Source organism: Vipera berus (assembly GCF_964194415.1).
Source record: "Vipera berus genome assembly, chromosome: 3".
NCBI lineage: Eukaryota > Metazoa > Chordata > Lepidosauria > Squamata > Viperidae > Vipera > Vipera berus.
In genome coordinates, this window is record NC_138204.1 from 111228659 (window position 1) to 111249159 (window position 20501).

Sequence of the window (20501 nt, forward strand, 5' to 3'; positions counted from 1 at the left end):
ATAGGGACGCGGTGGCTCAGTGGGTTAGGATGCTGAGCTTGTCGATCAGAAGGTCAGCAGTTTAGCGGGTCGAATCCCAAGTGCTGCGTAACAGATTGAGCGCCTGTTATTCGTTCCAGCTTCTGCCAACCTAGCAGTTTGAAAGCACGTAAAAATGCAAGTAGAAAAATAGGGACCACTAGGGTGGGAAGGTAACAGCGTTCCGTGCGCCTTTGGCATCTAGTCATGCCGGCCACATGACCACGGAGACGTCCTCGGACAAGCGCTGGCTCTTCGGCTTTGAAACGGGGATGAGCACCGGCCCCTAGAGTCGGAAACAACTAGCACGCATGTGCGGGGGAACCTTTGCCTTTACCTTTTAGTATATCATAACATTAAACATCTAAGGTAAAAGTAATTAAAACAATGGCAAAAAGTAAAAATAAATAATAGTGTTTTATTTTTGCCCCATTTACTAATTTGCCACTTCCTTTTCTTCTACCACCACAAAAACACTACTGAGAAAGCCAGGCCCTTCTTGCCATTCACCTTTTTTTAAAAAAAAATAAAAGCATTTAGAGCAGAACCATCCATTCTGATGTGGCAAGCTGGATTGTATGGGAAAAGGCAATGCTATAGCTGCCTTGTTCCCAGACCATTTGGAGCTGGGGACTAGGGGAATTTAGGGATTTTGCGTTACATCTGGAACCAGTTGGATGTCAGTGTGCAAGTTGTTCAATAGATGCTCCTCATGCAGCAGTCTAAAAGGAGATAATCCAGATTTTTTCCAGCTTGCTTTCCATTCAGGGTCCTCTTTGGAAGGGCTGTCAATCCCTTTTCATCACTTTCAAGTGAACCTAGGCTGATGCAGAACAGGAGGTTGCATACTTCAAACTGAAGGTGAGCAGTAAGTTTTCCCACTTGTGCAAAAAACCTCATCCTCATTAAATAAATAAATAGCACCATAGACAGATGATTAAGCACAAGTCTATTTCCTTGCTATCTTAATTCCTCCCCAAATAAAACTAGGATTAGGTTTTTTTTGTATATATGGCTAATCTGCAAAAAAGGTACTACTGTAGTCAAAATAAACTAGATTCCTTTGTATCTGAGTTTTTGATAATCAGAACATGGTGTTATGGATTAAATCAGTCCTAAGAAGATTTAGCTGTAGCCAACCTTTCACCTTACATGAGAATGCATGAAAAATTCAACTAGGAATAGCCCCTAGTGCAAATTTACAATTATGGATACTTGCTCCTGGTGGTGGTATTTAGCCTTGTTTAGAAAGATGTCTAAATCATTTTGAAAATCTGCTCATAGAAAGCCACAGGTATAATGGGTTTAATGGTTTTGGCCATGGTTTTTAGGCACAAAATAAGATTAAACAACTACTATGTAGAACGGTGTAATTTGGACAAAATTTACAGTGATGGCGAACCTTTTAGAGACCGAGTGCCTACACTGCAACCCAAAACCCACTTATGTATCATCCGGTGCTGGGTGGGTGTGGCCCATTGGATGGGTATGGCCCATTGGGTGGGCGTGGCCCATTGGGTGGGCGTGGCTGTGGTGGTAACAGCAGAGTGAGTGGGACTAAAAAGTTCAATCAATCAATTCCTACTTTGCAAGATCTTTTTTTTCCCCGCGAGAAGTTGAAATTGATTGATTGATTGAACCTTTTTTTTTGCACGCAGCAGTGGAGGCCTAAAGCATAAAACCCAGCTGAAGGCCTAGGACTGGGGCAATGGCACGCATGCCCACAGAGAGGGCTCTGTGTGCCACCTGTGGCATGCGTGCCATAGGTTCGCCACCAGAGAGAGAAAACATCCATATAGGAAACTGTGTGCATTCCTAGATGGCTTTTAAGCAACAACATCTAAAACCATAATTCTATCATATAGTCAGGTGTCATTAGCAAAATTAAGAAGTTTGTCTGGGCAAATAGCCACTTTCTAGAAAGCAGTACAAGTGTGGTGTAGTGCTTAAGGCATCAGGCTACAAACTGGGACACTGAGTTCTAATCCCATTTCAGATTTAAAGCCAGCTGTGTAACCTTGAGCCAGTACCTCTCTCTGAGCCCTAGAAAGCAGGGAAGGGCAAACCTCTTTTGAAAAACCTTGCCAAGAAAATTGCAGGATGGAGCCAAAAACTGACTCAAAGGCACAACAAAGAAAAGAAAAGAAAAAAAGACAGGAGTTCTCATTGCATTGGATTGAAATGCTACCTCTTAAGTTAAGGTTTCCCAGTGTCATCTCAACCCTGGAGAAATAAACAGCACATCTCAGCAAAAGTACAAAGAAGGTGTGCCTAGTTGGTAAGGGACCAATTGAAAGGTGTGGCAACATCACACCTTCCAATCTGTCATTTAGGAACATCAACCAAACAGTTCTAAGAAATTCAAAGCAAGGCAGAAACCTTCCCTGAGTTAACAGAAACAACAGGATTTTTTCCAGCTTGGAGAACAATGAAATTTACACAAAGTGTAAATCATGGGCTGCCAAGCAAAGGAAAGTAGAAGCATGCAGTCCATATGAATCTGGAGTTAAGGGATGTGCTTCAGGGCTATGGCAACCATTTTGTGTGTAAAACTTTTTAAAACTCTAGTTGTGTGTATCCTTGCAGCCCTAAATTCCAGGTCTTTCTCTGATAATAACCTGGAATCTTCTGAGGGCTGTTTTACTGCTCCTTAATGACTTCTAAGGTTGTTTTTTTTTTCTATGCCCAGTGAAGCTTTTCTCTTTTCTTTCAGATTTGTCACTGGAAATCTGCCCCTTCCTGATGTATAGACAAAATATAAGAAAATAAGCAAATAATACTTTCTCCCCCTATGGAGTGTTTGTTCTCTTGTTCTCTGAGCGTGGTTGTTTGAAATATCTGCAAGAAAGCAACCAAGCTCAAAGAGCACCAAGGACTTCACAGTTCAACTTTGAGTTACTTACGGTACATTCTCTTCTATTGTGACTATTTATGCCTCCAGTTTTCAAATGCCAGTGTAATCTCCTTAGTTTGGGTTTTTTCTTTTTTTAAAAAAAGAATGGTCTAAAAATCAGTCTTTCTAACCTGTATTTCTTTCACTGCTGATCATACAGGCAGTTTTCACAGCAACTGATGAAACTGTCTTTTGTTGGATTTTTCATATTTTTTTTAAAATGGAAAGCCTTTTGAGTTTATTTGGTGGCTCCATATAGCTTATAAGGCACTTTATTATCATGATTAAATGATCTGAAGCACACACACTGCTTTATCATGGATTGGAAGGCTGTGATAGCTTCAGGACTCTTTTTAACGTTACCACCCTTGGCTGCTGAAGCTCACTGGGCCAGTCAATTCCTCTCAGGAAAATGGGAAAAGGGGGCATTATGTATGCTGCCTTGAGCATCTGAAAGAAGGCAGGATTAGAGAGAGAAAGAGGGGGGAGGGGGGAGGGAGAGGGAGGGAGGGAGGAAAACTTCATATGAGAAATAGTTATCTGCAGACACTTGAGTTAACTTCATCCTGTTCATTGACCCCAAATATTTTATTCCCTGAATACTAAGAGTTTCCAGACATATACAGGACCAAGAAGCTGGAAGTGTAGTTATCTGTGTGCTCAGCATAAGAGTTATTCATGAACATGAGAAGGGTGGTGCTGGCAATATACAACTGTATTGTTGACTGTCCTATCTCAAAGGACCAGAGGCACACATTTGTCACATCTCTCCAGATTAGAGATGCATGTTACCTCTGTGTGCAAAAGTACATTAGGTCTCCCCCCACTGCAACCCAGAAAAGTCTTGTCAAACTCTATAGGTAAAGAGGAACTGTGTAAACAGAGATGCAACTCTGGTGTGTTGGTTCTCCACAGACTTTTAAATGCTACAAAATTAGGATTCTGTTGTGGAGGGAGCTGTGTTTTTGCTCAAATGCAGCTCCACTGGAATTGGGGACTGGGATAAATGGATACAATCCAGATTAAACTCAAATAGTTCAAAATATAATTGAAATGAATCAAGCCTGTATTCCTGTACATAACACCGATTCCTTTATCGCCTCAGCGTTCTTGTGTTCTTGAGATAATTACCATTTTAGGGTAAGGTCTTAAATTTCTTCTCTGATAAACATTTATAAACATATAAATAAAGAAGAGTATGCAAGACTGGCTGCTTACTCATGCTTCAGAGAATGACTCTTGTGCTTGTTCAAAAGTGTAGACCAAGTAGTTGCCAAAATAGCCTCATCTACCATTCTTAGAAGATCAAATCATCAGAATTTCAAACACATGAACAACATTTCACACATAGCAAAGGGTAGACTGGAAGAAGTTATCAATCAAATTTTGAAACCAATTCAGTACGCTTTTCTTTGTATCTGACCTGTTCTATTTTAAAAGGTATTACCTTACAAAAGTCATAAAACTGTTGAATTTGGCATTGACCATCGTACTCACTTCAATCCTTCCTTGCCATGGCTTAATCATAAAAATATGACCTTTTGCAGTTCTACCAGCTTTAATTACATGAGGACGGGAAGTTAGAAAAAATGACTTAACAAAGCTTGGGGTGTGGGTGGCCGTTAAGTGTCAGGTATGAACTGTTCTTAAGAAAGCCTGTTAAGAACTGAGAATTTGGAGAGAACAGGATGTTTTTGCCATGTAAAAAATAATCAGATTTCAGAAGAAATTGGTAATTTCTCCAGTTCTTCAACCCCCAGTTTCTTACCCTTAGTAAATGTATGTGCTTGTGTATGCGTGTTCATGTGTGTAATAAATACAATATGGCTGCCTATTTTACATTCTAGTACAAATATAGCATTCAGTTGATAACCAATGGATTACAGAAATAATCAAAACATTTCATTCTTGTTAGTTCTTGTTCCACTTTCAGAAATGTTGTCATCCTTCTCACTGATGTCCCCATCCTGGTTGGGAATTATGATGTCCCCTAACAAGTTCTCGAACTGACCATTGTGAGCCTACTCTACTAATCAAGGGTCGTGAGCGGGTATTGCTTTGAAGAAGGAGACAAATGGGAATGCCTAGTGGTAGGCCCCAAATCTCTTAGCGGGGGTGGAATTGTAAATTGGATTCCAAAAACCTTGAAATGCAACATAGTTTGTATTATAGATAGCCCTCTTTAGACAAGAATCCTCAGTGGAAACAACAGTATCACTTTGCAGGTTGAAATTTGCACAACTCCACCCACCTACCCTTGGTTATAAAGTTACAAATCTTTTACTGCAAAGATCAGGAACAAGGATGGGTCTTGGACACATGTTCCATTTTGGCTGAAACATATAACATTAAAATCCCCACCCAAAAAGAGGATCACACTGAAGCACCCGTGATAGTGATAAACAGTGATCATACTTCTGTACTGAAAGCCCTCAGATTTGGAAAAGTCCCATGGATGGCGCAGTGATGGATCACCGGGTAATTTTGATGGGTTGCCAGATTGGCAGGCAGCCCCATATCCTTGCAGCATATGGGTGTGTAGGTGACACTCTCGCCCCCATTCCGTACCATGTCAGCGGTCCGTATATAAAAGGGAGACCTGCAGGGGGAACAGACTGGGCCATAGTTCCGGTTACTCTGTTTGTTAAGCTCACAGAGTGGAAAGGAGGAATTGCCTTGCCCGTCCATGATACGACAGTTGCAAGCATTGCACATAACGTAGTGTGAGTGCAGGGGGAAATTGACTTCTTCTTCCTCCTCCTCCTCTTCCTCCTCTTCTTCCTCTTTGGCTTCCTCAGATTCATCTTTCTTGCAGCAATAATACTAAAGCACGAGAGGAATATTTTTGTAAGCACACAAAAAGTTTGTTTCCTAAATAGAATAACACTCTGAGAGTTCAGCATATTGACACACATTAAATTCAGCAATTTTCATATCATGTTATTCAGCATTTCTGAATATTGTTGTCTGTGGAATTCTGGGAGTTGAAGTCCACACAGCTTAAAATTGTCAGCTTTCAGACACATTGAGATACATCTGAACTACTGGCTGGATCAGACCAAAAGATTCTGTTGCAGAATTTTATTTCCACGCTGGCCAGTAGGAAGCCCACAAGCTGCATCAGAGTTAAAAGTACTTCCTCCAGCAACTGGTATTGAGGAGCATATTCCTGGGACATCATAGATAATTTACTGCCATCATAATTAATAGGCATTGATAATATCTATGAATATGTTCAATTTTTTTTGCTAATAACCTTATTTGCTGTGAATAAACATTTAGCCTGTACTATTCTAGACCTCCTTCTGAAGGCCAGACACAACTGCCACCAGCATGAAGAAGAAGATTCCAAAGGTCAGCTGAAGCCTGTGTGGGGCACCAGGCACAGGGTGGCCAAAAGGGCAGAGAGGAGGGGAAGATAGGTGAGAGAGGTCGAAGCAGAAGCGAGCACAGCAGGGCAGGAGAAACATGAAGTCCTTACTTAACAATCATAATTGAGATGATCAGAACTTCTGTCACTAAGCAGTAGGATTACATGATATATTGCTAAATGACTGCTTTGCTTAGAGATGGAAATTCTGGTCCCAGTTAGTGTTGTTAAACGAGGACTACCTGTAGCTGGGATAAGAAGAAAAAATTTACAGTAGAACAGGAAATTTTAAAAAATGCAGTGCGTGCATAACAAGAGCATTGTGCCAACCAATTGGAGAATGCTTTTCACTGAGAGGGCTGATATTGGGCAAGACTGAAATTTCAGTACTGTAGAGCTTAGAAAGTTGCACATTGAAGCTGAATGGGAAAAGTATAGCAACAGCCTATTCAAGGGGCATGGTAGCAGTAGCACTTAGACTTTATATACCGTTCCACAGTGCTTTACAGCCCCCTCTAAGCAGCTTGCAGAGTCAGCATATCTCCCCCAACAATCTGGCTCTCCATTTTACTGACCTTGGAAGGATGGAGGGATGGTAGACAGTGTCTACAGTGTCAGCAAGATTTAGGGGAAGCACAACAGAGCAGTTGTGTGGATGAGGATATCTAAGTGCAGATCGTAAAATAGTGTTGGAGGAGCAGCCCAGCTCAATGCCTACTTTATCTGACATCTAGACTTTTTTTTGTTTTTACTCTTTTACTTTTCTCGTCCCATTTTATCTTCGATTGATTTTTATCTTATTTTATCCCTATCTATCAGATGAACCCCAAACTCTGTCCTTTAGCTTAAAAGTTCTCAGTGCTGTGGGCAAGCAAAGGAGACATAGAACCAGCCTAGGCAGCAAAAAACAACTCAAGATTAATGAGCTCCTGGTGTCAAAGGCTGCTACAGAAAATCTAACCTCCTGGAATCTGATGAATTCAGTGGACATAGTTGTGGTGCTCTCCCAACAATCTGATGAAGCACAGAGCTCCTCTTTTTTAAATGAAAGCGATACTCTTACGGAACGAAGACTTTCTGAAAAACACTCTGCCCTGGTTAGCCTGTTGCCCACCATGAAGTTAGCTTTTGTACTCATGCCCTTAATGAGGATGATGAACCAAATGAGGATGTAATTGTAAAATCTTCCTCAGATTTTCTGGCTAATTATTGTCTTTTAACAGCTCGCACTGTTATAAGTCTATTTGAGGAATAACAGCTATCTCTATTAAAAAAGATGACCTAAGGAAAACATTTGATATGCACATTATTGTATCTTAGTGAGTTTCCTTGACAGACTGTCTGACAGCTGCAAACCCCCAAGCCCAGACCAAAAAAAATTAATTTTTTTTCCATCATTTATCAACACAATTGGTTCCATCTAGTCTTAATACTATTAATGCAGGAAGATGGGTTGCCAGAGGTTCTGGGCATTTTTCTTTAAGCCAACTTGCCACACTGCCAGCCTTATACCGTTGATCCTGTCCCTATTAACTGGCTCCTCCATATGCATGAAAAGTATCCAATTGTTTTTCAGCAGTGCTACTAAAAATGAGGTCCTTTCTGGAATGTTTTGGGATTTATCCCATTTGAGTGTTCACTGATTTAATCGTTGAGACCCCTTTTAGACAATATTACATTAGGTCATTCACTCTGAAATGCTGCCCAACTTGGACATTGTCATACTTAATCTAATCTTATCTCTATCCTTGACAGCAAGGAGTGTATCTAAACCTTCACTAAGATGAGGGAAACATTGCTTTGCCCATTTCAAAGTGAACTGATTAACTCTTACAGTGCATTGGCCAAAGAGCTAATTCCCTTTAAAAGTGATGGGCTACCAAACCTAGGAAACAGCAGAGCTTTTTGCTGCTTAAAAGAAGACTTTAATTCTGTCCACACTACAAAACACTAATCAAAACAACAGAGATGAGACTAAAGACAATTTATCTACACCATGCCCTAAATGGATGTTCTATCTAACTCCTGTACCCAAGATGCCTGCCCCTCTCCTCTTGAAGCTCTTGAAAAGCAAGACAAACAGCCCACGGCACCCATCAATAGTACAAATATGTCTCTCTGTAAGTATGTAAAAAGTACTGGTAATCCACTACAGTTCAGCATGAGGGAATGACACATTTGTCCTATATAGGACATCCCTCACAGTACAATGAATTGCAACTCCAAACAAACTGCTATTCAACCTGACTTTTACTGAGAATCCTTCAGGTAACATTCTGTCAGTCCTTCAAGGCTGATCAGACTAGGAATCCAATGTTATGTAGATCAGTAATAGTTTTATCATAAAGCTTGAGTGACAGAATCTTGCACTTCCCCCATCCCTCCCTTTATCTTAATTTATTTTGATTACATTCCTAACCTGGAAACAGTCCTCCTTTACATGAACAGTGTCTCGGTAGCAACAATCCCTCTGGCCTCTACACATCCATCATCTAATCTGACCTAATGATTCCATCTCCTGGGGGGAGACATCACGACATGGGTCCACCTACAATGCTTCTTCCTTTGTTCCAACGCCATCTTGTTAGTAGGTTTTAAGATTTCTAGATCTTAAAAAAAGTTACAGTATAAACGGTTAATAAAAAGGGAGAAACAAAGCTGGGAACAACGTTTCCAAGCCACAAGAGACAAAATCTGTACTGCAGAGAATCAGGGAAATAGATGGAAAATAGGCAAAGAGGACTGAAACGTTCTTTAAGGGCTGGGAAATAAGCATTCAGAAGAAACTCAGGCAGAAAGCCCTCCCTGATTCACTGGGAAAGTGAAGCAGTCAAGCTTGCAAGATTCTATAATTACAGCCTGTCTCAATTAAGTATCATTCTAGTCTTCTCTAGAGTCTAGACTGACCTTTACTCTCATTTAGAAGATAATTGCAAGCATTTTAGCCAAGACTACAAGCTAAGATTGTAGCAAAAATGTGGGGGATGTCTTATAGCCAATTATGTAGTCCTCCACTCACCAGTCTTTCATCTTAGTTAAGGCCCCCCCCCAATAGTATTCTCCCTTGGCCATCCACCTCCTGGCTGGAAGGAAACTCTTGAATCAATCAATAGTTGTTGTTTTTTTTTTTAAAAAAGTCTCTAATAGTGATTTGGTACCTGCTGAATTGTTAAAAATTAAGGATTGCTGGACCTTCCGACCTCCTTATACACCCACATCAATAATGCTTTCCATATGCCTAAAGAATGAAATTGTTCTATTAATGTTCCCCTCTTTAAAAAGGGTAATATCATGGGCTCATCTAATTACTGCTCTATTAGTTTTCTCAGCATCCCTAGTAAACTAGATGCACACTTCTTATTTCATAAGCTTCTAAACTAGTTAGAATAGGAGAAATTTCTTGCTAGCTTTAGGAATATATGGCTATATCTGCTCTCCTGCAGTTTGGGGCAGAGAAATAAATGCCCACACTCTCTTTATATGTTGCCTTTATTGATCTACTGTAAGTCAGCATTTGAGTCTATACCTGGAAAAAGGCTGTAATAATCACACTGGACAATACATTTTTTTCAAAAGTTTTGCTTCCTGAAAAACTTTTGGTGATTGTGATATACCCCTTCAAATTACATGCAAGTATAATTTCAGAATGACTGTATCACGTAGGAATTTTGAGAAATAGGAAATTAACTTTTAATGAATATAATTATTTAATCATGTTCTTGACATGCTGCGTGAGTTCAAAAGGATAAAAGTGTTTTGCTGCTGAATTTTGTTTGTGTTCCAAAAGCAGCACTTTGTTAACAAACTAGGTTGATTTCCTTGGATTTTAGGGGGTACACACACACACACACACACACACACACACACACACACACACACACATATATAGGCTCTACTTATGGCTTAATTAATGTTGCCATTTTGTTTTTAGCACTTAGGTCCTTAGTTTTAATGTTCTGCTATTCTTCACTATTTCCCAAAGATGCTTTTTTCAAAAGTGAACTGAACTTTCTTGTTTTTCTTTGAAGACATTTTGCTTCTCATCCAAGAAGCTTCCTTAGCTCTAAAGAAGCTTCTTGAATGAGAAGCGAAATGTCTTCAAAGAAAAACAAGAAAGTCCAATTGCCTCGGGGAAAAAAGCATCTTTGGGATAACTATGACCTGGATGACTGCCAATCTCCATAAACATTTTCACTATAGTAAATACAATACGCACTCCTGATGATCTTAAAAATGTTTTAAACATTAAGGCATTTTATTGCTCTTTCTAGATAATATCTATGCTTTCTTTCCTACCTCATGCCTCACTGCACCTTGTTTTTTAAATTCTTTTTATAATTGTTGACTATTCAGTTTGCTGAGATGTCTAAGAACAACAATTAGGTTTGTGCCTTAGATAGTATTTTATCTGAGTCTGCTATCTTCATATCCATGCATTAAGTTGTGTTGCTATTTTATAGAAGGGAAAGTCTTGTGTTACACCTGAGGAACATGAAGCAAACATGCTTGTTGCATACAATGTTCTATTGTCCTTGAATACAAAATGAAGTTTATGTCTCATACACTGGTAAGAGTCTTACCTGTAGCCTACAATAACAAAGAACTGCAACGATACACAATAAGATGACAGTTGCTAGTATTCCGCCAGTGATGACAACAGTTCCTGCTGTCATCCGACCGATTCTCCATCAAATTCTAGAAATGGAGAAAAGACAGGAGATCTAAGCTAATAAAACTAGTGATAAGAATTAAAAATCCCTCCAGCCCTGAGATCCCTTAAACAGAATGGAATAACAGTGTTGGAAGGGACCTTGGAGGTCTTCTAGTCCAACCCGGGGCTTAGTTGTCCAATCTCTTCCTATTTCTCCTGTTGTTTTTGTAACCTTATAAACATAAAACTAATCTAAACAGAATTTTCACAAAGCATATTGCTTAGCTGGTTGGTCAACAGCTGAGTTGATTTTAACCATTAAAACTCTTCAACTAAAAATTAGGGTGATGTTTATTTGGCTGCACAGCTACATGTTTTATTGTAAAGAGGAATATTGTTATCTCCGACAATGAATGAATATATCTATAATGTATGTTTCCTTCAGTATTTTCAACGCTGATCTATCTCTTTCTACCAAAGTAGCATGGCCATTGAGATGTAAATCAGTATTTCTTTTAAATTGAAGTGAAAAAATTAGCACATTGATCCTGAGCATTATCTATATCAGTAGTAGGTACTGCATATTCAAGGACAGGGATGAGGAATTGAATCTGATTCAAGAGCCAGCCATAATCTCTGGGCTGGATAAAAACAGGAGGCTAGGCTTCACAGGAGAAAACCCTTCTTTGGAAGGTCCAGCCATACTTTCTTTGTTCAAACGGAGGAGTTCTTCGGAATCCATCTGCTGTTAGAGGGCAGAAAGACAGCTGTCACCCCCAACTTTCTCCAAAATGGAAGAAGTGTCCCTTATTTCTCACAAAGCGAATAAAGAAAGATTTTTGTCAATCTCCTCTTGCACACAAAAAAGGGATCAACTTGGTTTGTGCAACTCATTTATTTATGCGGGCAGGTAAAACAAATCATGACATTTGGACAAGCCAGGGTTTTAATCCAGGAATCAGTTAGCTTTTGCTGTTGGTTTCTTGCTTGTACTTATAAACTGAATTAAGATCAAAGGATGCCTCAAGTTAAATGTCACCCCTGGTTGTATGAAGCTGGACTCAGAAGCTTCTCGGAAGCCACAAAAAGCAAGAACTCTTCCTTGGTTAAGTTAATTCCAGCAACTTGTATACTCTGGCATACATTCCTTTGAACACAGAGATGCCATTTCAGTATGGGGGACAGCAAACTGATCAAGAAGACAGATCTCTTTTCAAACTATTCCATTTTGTACTTTCTTCTTTTCAGTTTCCAGTTTTCACTCAATATATGTGGAGTGAAACATAGAAAACATAGAAACGTGGAAAACTGACAGCAGAAAAAGACCTAGTGTTCCATCGAGTCTACCCTTTACGTTTCTTCGTTTGTTTGTTTTTTAAATTGATTTGTTATTTTTATTTTTAATTTCATTTTTAATTTTTGTCAGATGATGGACATGTATTTAAACTCACTCTCAGATGATTGATTCCCTATCTCTGCTGGATGTTGGTACCAAGCTTCCACTACTCTTTATGTGAAGTAATATTTTCTAATATTACTTTTGAACTTCCTTCCTGTCAGTTTCAGCTTATACCCCCATATTTTTGAAACATGCTTGTATTTCTTCCCCTCTCTCAATTACTTTTTTCCCCTACCTCTGCAAAACGTTTCAGTCTGCTAATATCTCCTGTATTGATGTCATTTTGGTGCATGATGAGCCATAGTCACATAATAACTTTTCTGCCCATATATAGACTATGAATTGTATAATATACCTGCAGCAGGCTTAACCCAGTGAATCCAATTATTAACAGCAGCTATTAGTGCTTACTTTTATTTGTAGATTTGTTTGTACATTTCTTACAAATTTTCTGGAAACTCTCAAGCAAATATGTTTACACAGAAAGTGAATTAACACACATATGAAATAATTAAAAACACTTACGTTCAGTAAAGGGTGTATTGGACCTGCAAAATAAAATAAAAGAGGGAAAGAGATTAAATTGTTCTCATTCGGCTTCTCAACTCCCCAATTGGTTAAAAACACTTTTTTTCATTCCTAATACACATTTGCAATATTCCCAGTGGACATACTGTAATTTGTTCCATCCCAGTCATATAATCTTATAACTTTAGCTAGGCATGAAGCCTGATGCATGAATGCATGAACTACATATTTATTCACATCTTTTTTGGTTTGAAAATCTGTTTATTTGTCTGGAATCTGGAGTCTGGAATTATTGTGATGTTTATTGTCTTCTACCAAATATTCTTCCCTCCTGGTTATTCAAAGAAAACTCTGGGTAATATTAAACATAGAATGTATAAATTGTCCCTCTACACTATTTATTAACGGTGATGAGAAGTCATAGCAGAGAGATAAAAAGCAATCCATTTAATTTGAGGGAGGAAATAAATGCATCTCCCCTTACCTGGGAATAAACATAACAATGGAATAAATTTCATATTTTTTCACAGGAATAAGAGGAGACAGATCGGGATTTCTGGGGGAGGTGTAGTGAACGGAAGATATCCTCATGAAAGTGGAGTTGACAACTGCAGCAAAGACCAAGGAATTAGTGAGTAAATCATTTCTTAGAAATGAGATTGGCACATGTGCTCCAAAAAGCTGCTCCTTGCAAGGAGACCACAGGACATGGGTTGTTTGCCAATTTGAGCACCAGGAGACAAAAATATCAGCCATCTTGCTCACAACTGCAGAGGAGCCTTTTTTTAAGCATACTAAGTTCACAAACCTCACTTTCGAATCATTTTTGGAAATTGTCTATTAACCATCTTAAAACTACTAAAGACCTTAAATATGACAAGTTTGAAAAGTCATAAATTGAGCTTTATTGTCAACTCTGAACAATGAATTATAAACTTAAAAACTCAAATAATTTAAGAGAAATAACAAAACAATGTTTTATGGATTTATATATAGATAAGGGATGAGATATATGAAAAAATGATATCATAGGGGTAAAAGTAACTAAATGTGTTTAAACTTGTGATGAAAATAAGAAGTCACTTCTTTTCTTTTCTTTTTCTTAATTATATTCTTTTTTATTATACTTTTCATTCTTTTTTTCTTTCTTTCTCTAAATATAATTTGTATTAGTTTTTACTATTGTAATAATTTTTTTTATTAAAATTGTCTTGTGGAAAGTTCCCAAATCCAGTTAGGATTTTGTTCGAATGCATAAATACAATAAGTACAAACTTCTGCTCCATTGCTTGGTGACTGCACACACCTGGATTTTTCCTTGTAATTTGAATGTAGAATGCATCTTTCTAAGGAAGAGAAGCAAGTGCCCATGTTACAACAGATATTCCACATTGTAAATGTTTGTCCTGGATGCAAATGCAGATAACTGAATTCATTGATAAGGTTACTGTCAGTCAGTGGTTGAGCAAAATCCCCCCAATTTTTTGATCCACTTAGCTCTAGTATAATTTAATATATTATAAATATATAATATTCTAAATCCCAGGCTTGGGATTAATTTGTTTATGGAACTCCTGTTGTGTTTTTTATATTGTTATAACTGTTTTTCTCCTGGCTCTTATGTTTTTGAATGTTTTAATTGTATATTTTGATATGTCCAGAGCCTTTTGGAATGGGCAGCCATAATAAATATAATAAGTAATAATATTCCATCCAATAAAGCAGAGATAGTCTGTGTTTAATAACTGCAATCAAGATAGCCCTTGTTTAATAACTGCAATCAAGATTAATAACTCTGTTGCTAAGGGGGTATTGTTGTTAAGTAAAATATCATGAGACTGTTACAGACTTCGGCTTTCAGTTCCACTGCAGATGTTAAGCAAATCACCTGCAGTTATTAAGTGGGACATAATGTGACTGTAACTTGAGATTTTGTTGCTGGCCAGCTATAAAGCTTACAAATAGTGATGACATAATCCTGAAACACTGTGACAGTCACAAGTTCATGGACAAATTGTACAGTTGCTTTTTCAGTGCCATTATAACTCTGAATGGACACTAAACATGGCAGTTGTTAACCGGGGGGGATCTCTTTCTTTTCCAGGATATGAAAGAGTTGCATTGTTTAATATACCAAACAATTTCAATGATCTTTTCCAATGATTAATTTACACATAATGGTATAATTTACACATCACACTAAAATGATGAAGTTTTATTTTAGTTTAGTATGCTACATAAATCCAGAGAATGGTAGCTTTTCAGCAAAGTACAGTTAAGTAGCCCATGGCTTAGCACAGTGCAGAAAACTCTGTCAAAGTCAAGTTATAAGAATTGCAGGCTAGTTCTGCCCACAGCCAGGAGTTTGATCTTGATGGACTCAAGCTTGACTGAGCTCCTCCATCCTTCTGAAGTTGATAAAATGAGGACCCACATTATTGGGGGCAATATGCTGACATTATAAACTGCTTACAGAGGGCTATAAAACACTATGAAGCAGTATATAAATCTAAGTGCTATTACTATTGCTATAAGTTTCACTGAGATTCCTGTGGGGGATGAATTACCTTGTGAGTTTTTTTTCTAAAAGCCAGTGTTCTCCGAAACTGATATAATTCCCACTCATTTCCATGGACTTTGCACAAAAGATCAATGTAAGCCCCATTCAAGACATTCAAATCTTGGAATCTTTCCTAGCTCTCTTCTTTATCTAAGCTCTAAGATGCATTGAGAAATGGGGAGCTTCGTCTCCTGCAGCGATCAGGTTGATGTGTATTTCAGAGACTCTATAAAGGATCCTCCAAAGGGAAGCCTTAGAAAAGTTATCAAGAGTTGGAAAAAATGCAGAAAAAATTAATTAAAGCGATCTGCACACTAGAGTTAGTCGCCTATAAAGAATGGTTACAAAAGACAAGAAGATCTTATTTGATTAGAGAAAGACCAGTACATTTATTATGGACTGGAAATGGCTTATGAACTTTTTGCTGAAAAAAGAAAAAAATGAACTTGTAATTCTGTGTGTGAAAATTAGAAAGACTAATATATGGAGTTATATATGGAGACGTCCTCAGACAAGCGCTGGCTCTTCGGCTTTGAAACGGAGATAAGCACCGGCCCATCTCCGTGGTCATGTGGCCAGCATGACTAGATGCCAAAGGCGCATGGAACGCTGTTACCTTCCCACCGTAGTGGTCCCTATTTTTCTACTTGCATTTTTACGTGCTTTCGAACTGCTAGGTTGGCAGAAGCTGGGATGAGTAACAGGCGCTCACTCTGTTATGCGGCACTCGGGATTCGACCCGCCAAACTGCCAACCATCTGATCGACAAGCTCAGCATCCTAAACCACTGAGCCACTGCGTCCCTTGATCTATCCTTACTTTTATTTAAACCTCTTATGCCAAAGATCATTTCTTTCATTTTTAGTTTCCAGTTGTTTTACTCCCAGTTCCCATTCTTCACGCAACATAACTTTATAAATAAGGTTATTTAGCATACTTTGTAAGTGATCCCATTCTTGCCATAAGCATACCTTATACTTCAGTCACATAACATACAGAAATAAATCTGCTCATACCCTAATGCTTTGAGCAGGTGGTGCATTTCCTAATTCTTTGCAAGCCTACTTCTTACAATCAATCTGGTGGAAATGTAGTTCTTACAGTAATACATAGATTAGTCTATTAAGGGCATATATTTCTAAGCCTACTTGAGACTTGTGCATAGCTATCCTTACCATTTAGGCTTCTCCCTTACTTGTTCATACTAGTTTGACTCCAAATTGGAGTAAGGAAATCCTGTGTAAACTGAGACATTTGGGCAACAGCTTGTATAATATTCAGTCCAGGCTTTAGTCTATTATGTTCCCCCACTGGACAGTTCCTTGGCTGGTCTGCCTTCCCACCTTTCTGTTCTGCAAAAGTAGTTGACAATCTTCCTGGACAAATTTACTTTTAACTTTTATATGTGTTTCTGTTTCTGTTTGTGCATGGGTGTGAGGATATGCAGAAGACTACAAAACACATGCATGCACACACATACACATATGCAAAGTAAAATGTCAAAATGCAAAATATAGGCAAGCAGAACAAGCAGCTTTAAAATAAAAAAATCCTTTTTTCCCCACTCTATAACATGAATTATAACTTATATCCTATTGTGACTATGGCCCCTATTATGATGATTTTATCGTGGTTTTATTTTATCTCATATATTGTATGAGATTTCACACACACACACACACACACTCCCTTTCATGAATATAGAGAGGGGGGGGAGAGGGAGAGTGAAGTTTGCCAGTTTGAAACTGTGCCAAAATGTTTCTTTTTAATTATGTTTTTTTTCTTTTCCAGATTATTTATTTTTCTTCCTCAGCTCTTTTAATATCCAGGAATGCTCTGTTTTACTGTTTTTCCAGTTACCTGACATTAAAGGTTTTAGATGTCCCAGGTCATTTTACAGCAGGGGTGAAGCTTCTTTATGTCACAAGACTGGTAAAATAAGGCAACTTGGAAAGTTTTTTAAAAAACAAAACACCATTGAGAAAACTAGTTACTTAGGAAAAGAAAATGTGTAATTAAAAAAATGCCAGGGTTTCAAACCAGTAATCTTTTCTATATGAAGTGACAACCATGGCCACTGAGCTATCTCAACTCTGCTGATAAGGGATGATACAAATCCACTTGTGCATGGTAGAACACTACTCACCTGAAGGTACAGCCCTTCCTTTGCCACGTAGCCAGTGAAGTGCTGAGACCAACTTGCAGCTAACTGCTCTGGCTCCGATAGTCAAGGAGTTGTAATATAAAGAATATTCTTTAGAAATGGATCAGAAAAATAAACCCTGAAGTCACTTGGAACGTGAGAAGAGGACACAGCTTATGCCCTCCAGAAATGGTTGCCTGCGTATTCTGGTGAATGGGCGATTGGTCTTCTTATGTATTAGAAGACACATTATCACCCACTCCTTAGTATACCAAATGATTTGCACCAGAGGCAGCTGGCATCAGAAGTAACAACAACAATAAAGTTGGAAGAGACCTTGGAAGTCATCTAGTCCAACCCTCTGCTCAGGCAGGAAACCCTATACCATTTCAGACAAATGGCTATCCAGTTTCTCCTTAAAAACTTCCAGTGTTGGAGCATTCACAACTTCTGGAGGCAGGTTGTTCCACTGGTTAGTTGTTCTAACTGTCAGAAAATTTCTACTTAGTTCTAGGTTGCTTCTCTCCTTGACTAGTTTCCATCCATTGCTTCTTGTCCTGCTTCAGGTGCTTTGGAGAAAAGCTTGACTTCCTCTTCTTTATGGCAACACCCGAGATATTGGAATACTGCTATCATGTCACCCCTCACCCTTCTCTTCATTAAACTAGACATAGCCAATTCCAGCAACCGTTCCCTATATGTTTTAGCCTCCAGTCTCTTGATCATCTCTGTTGCTCTTCTCTGTACTCTTTCTAGAGTCTCGACATCTTTTTTACATTGTGATGACCCAAACTGGTAAGTTTTGTATACAGTGAGTTTTTTAAAATGCTAGCTCCAGAAAAATATCACAGCTTAGAGATTCTGAAACAAAAGAGGGTAATGGAAGATCTTCAAGCTAATCTTTGCTACCAAGACCTTTCTGCAAAGTTATAGATATTTCCAGAAGCATTTCCAGCTGTTTTAAATAACTATCGTCCGGTCTCCAACCTCCGCTTTCTGGCGAAGGTTGTTGAGAGTGTGGTGGCTCATCAGCTTCCTCTGTTCCTGGATGAAACTGATTATCTGGACCCGTACCAATCGGGTTTCAAGCCTGGGCACAGCACGGAGATGGCATTGGTCGCGCTGGTGAATGATCTCTGGCGGGCTCGGGACAGGGGTTGTTCCTCTGTCCTAGTCCTATTAGATCTCTCAGCGGCTTTCGATACCATCGACCATGGTATCCTACTGCGGCGTCTCAGGGGGTTGGGAGTGGGAGGCACTGTTTTGCGGTGGTTCTCCTCCTATCTCCTGGGCCGCTCGCAGTCGGTGTTGATGGGAGGGCAGAGGTCCGCCCCGAGGCCTCTCGTTTGTGGAGTTCCTCAGGGGTCGGTTCTCTCGCCCCTCCTGTTCAACATCTATATGAAGCCGCTGGGCGAGATCATTCGTGGTTTCGGGGTGGGGTATCTTCAGTACGCTGATGATACCCAACTTTTTTTCTCCACCCCAAACCAACCCAGCGATGCCCTCGCCGTGATGTCCCGTTGCCTGGAAGAGGTCCGGGTCTGGATGGGGAGAAACAGGCTTTGTCTCAATCCTGCCAAGACTGAGTGGCTGTGCATACCGGCATCTCAGGTCAACCAGACTATTCCATCTCTAATGATGGGGGGTGAGGTGTTACCCCCCGTTGATAGGGCTCGCAACTTGGGCATCCTCCTGGATTCGCGGCTCAATTTTGAAGATCATCTAGGAGCCGTGACCAGGGGGGCTTTTGCCCAGGTTCGCCTGGTGCGCCAGTTGCAACCCTACCTGGACCGAGATGCCCTACGCACAGTCACTCATGCGCTCGTGACCTCCCGTTTAGACTACTGCAATGCTCTCTACATGGGGCTGCCCTTGAGGACCACCCGGAGGCTTCAGCTGGTGCAGAATGGGGCCGCGCGAGTCATGATGGGGGTCTCCCGATACTCCCATGTAACACCTCTACTCCGCGAGCTGCATTGGCTTCCGGTTGCCCTTTGGGTAAGATTCAAGGTGTTGGTGAGGACCTATAAAGCCCTAAATGGCGAGGGTCCGGGATATCTGAGGGAACACCTGCTGCCAGCATCAAGCTCCCTTCATCCAGTGCGCTCCCACAGGGAGGGTCTTCTCAGGGTGCTGCCGGTTAAAGATTGCCGGCGGGTAACACCAAGGGGTAGGGCCTTCTCAGTGGGCGCGCCTGCCCTTTGGAACCAGCTGCCCGCAGAGCTTAGGACTGCCCCCGACCTCCGTTCATTCCGCCGGGACCTGAAGACCTGGCTCTTCGAGCTCTCTGGCCCAGGCTGAGAATTTTTTAATTTTTAATTTTAACTGGGTTTTTATTTTTTCTCAGGGTTTCATTTAATCTTTTTTAATTTGTTTTAACTTTTGTATTGATTTTCTTTTAAATACCCTGTAAACCGCCCTGAGTCCTTCGGGAAAGGGCGGTATATAAATCTAAATAAATAAATAAATAAATATTTTATGCTGATGCAACCATGGCCATGGAATCTGTGTGAATTCAATGAATTCAGATCCACATATTGCTTCCAGCTTAATCAAAGCCCCTGGGCTGATGCTGCGTGATGGGCCTTCCTGAACCTGCCTCAGATTCATGCTAATCTGATGCCAACATTAATTAAATCCCATGGCAAAATCCAGAAGGATTTCTATAGAAGACAAAACAAAGCCATCAGACAAGATATGATTTGAGTGAGAAGATGCCAAATTGTCCTTTCAGTTAATTACATTGAAAGGGCTTTGTTCCCTCTTTGTCTTGGCCTCAATGAATCCTTGGCCCTGTGGCATACTCTGCAAAGAAAACAGCTGTAACCCATTCAGATCCAGCCTGAGATGAATTGTATTAAAGAAAGAGCATTTCTTCCTTGGCATTCACAGCTGCCTTGCAAAAGGCTGAAGCTTTGAGCTACAGCCTTTATTTTCAT

General features: G+C 39.7%; 1 protein-coding gene across 1 annotated transcript; it reads right to left on the minus strand.

The window, feature by feature from the left end:
• Positions 1 to 5320: 5320 nt before the first annotated feature.
• Positions 5321 to 10954, minus strand: FAM163A (family with sequence similarity 163 member A; the record flags this gene model as incomplete). Its single annotated transcript, XM_081325996.1, has 2 exons — positions 5321 to 5734; positions 10862 to 10954. 2 exons carry the CDS (start codon positions 10952 to 10954, stop codon positions 5321 to 5323), a joined length of 507 nt encoding a protein of 168 aa, XP_081182122.1.
• Between the last annotated feature and the right edge of the window lie 9547 nt (positions 10955 to 20501).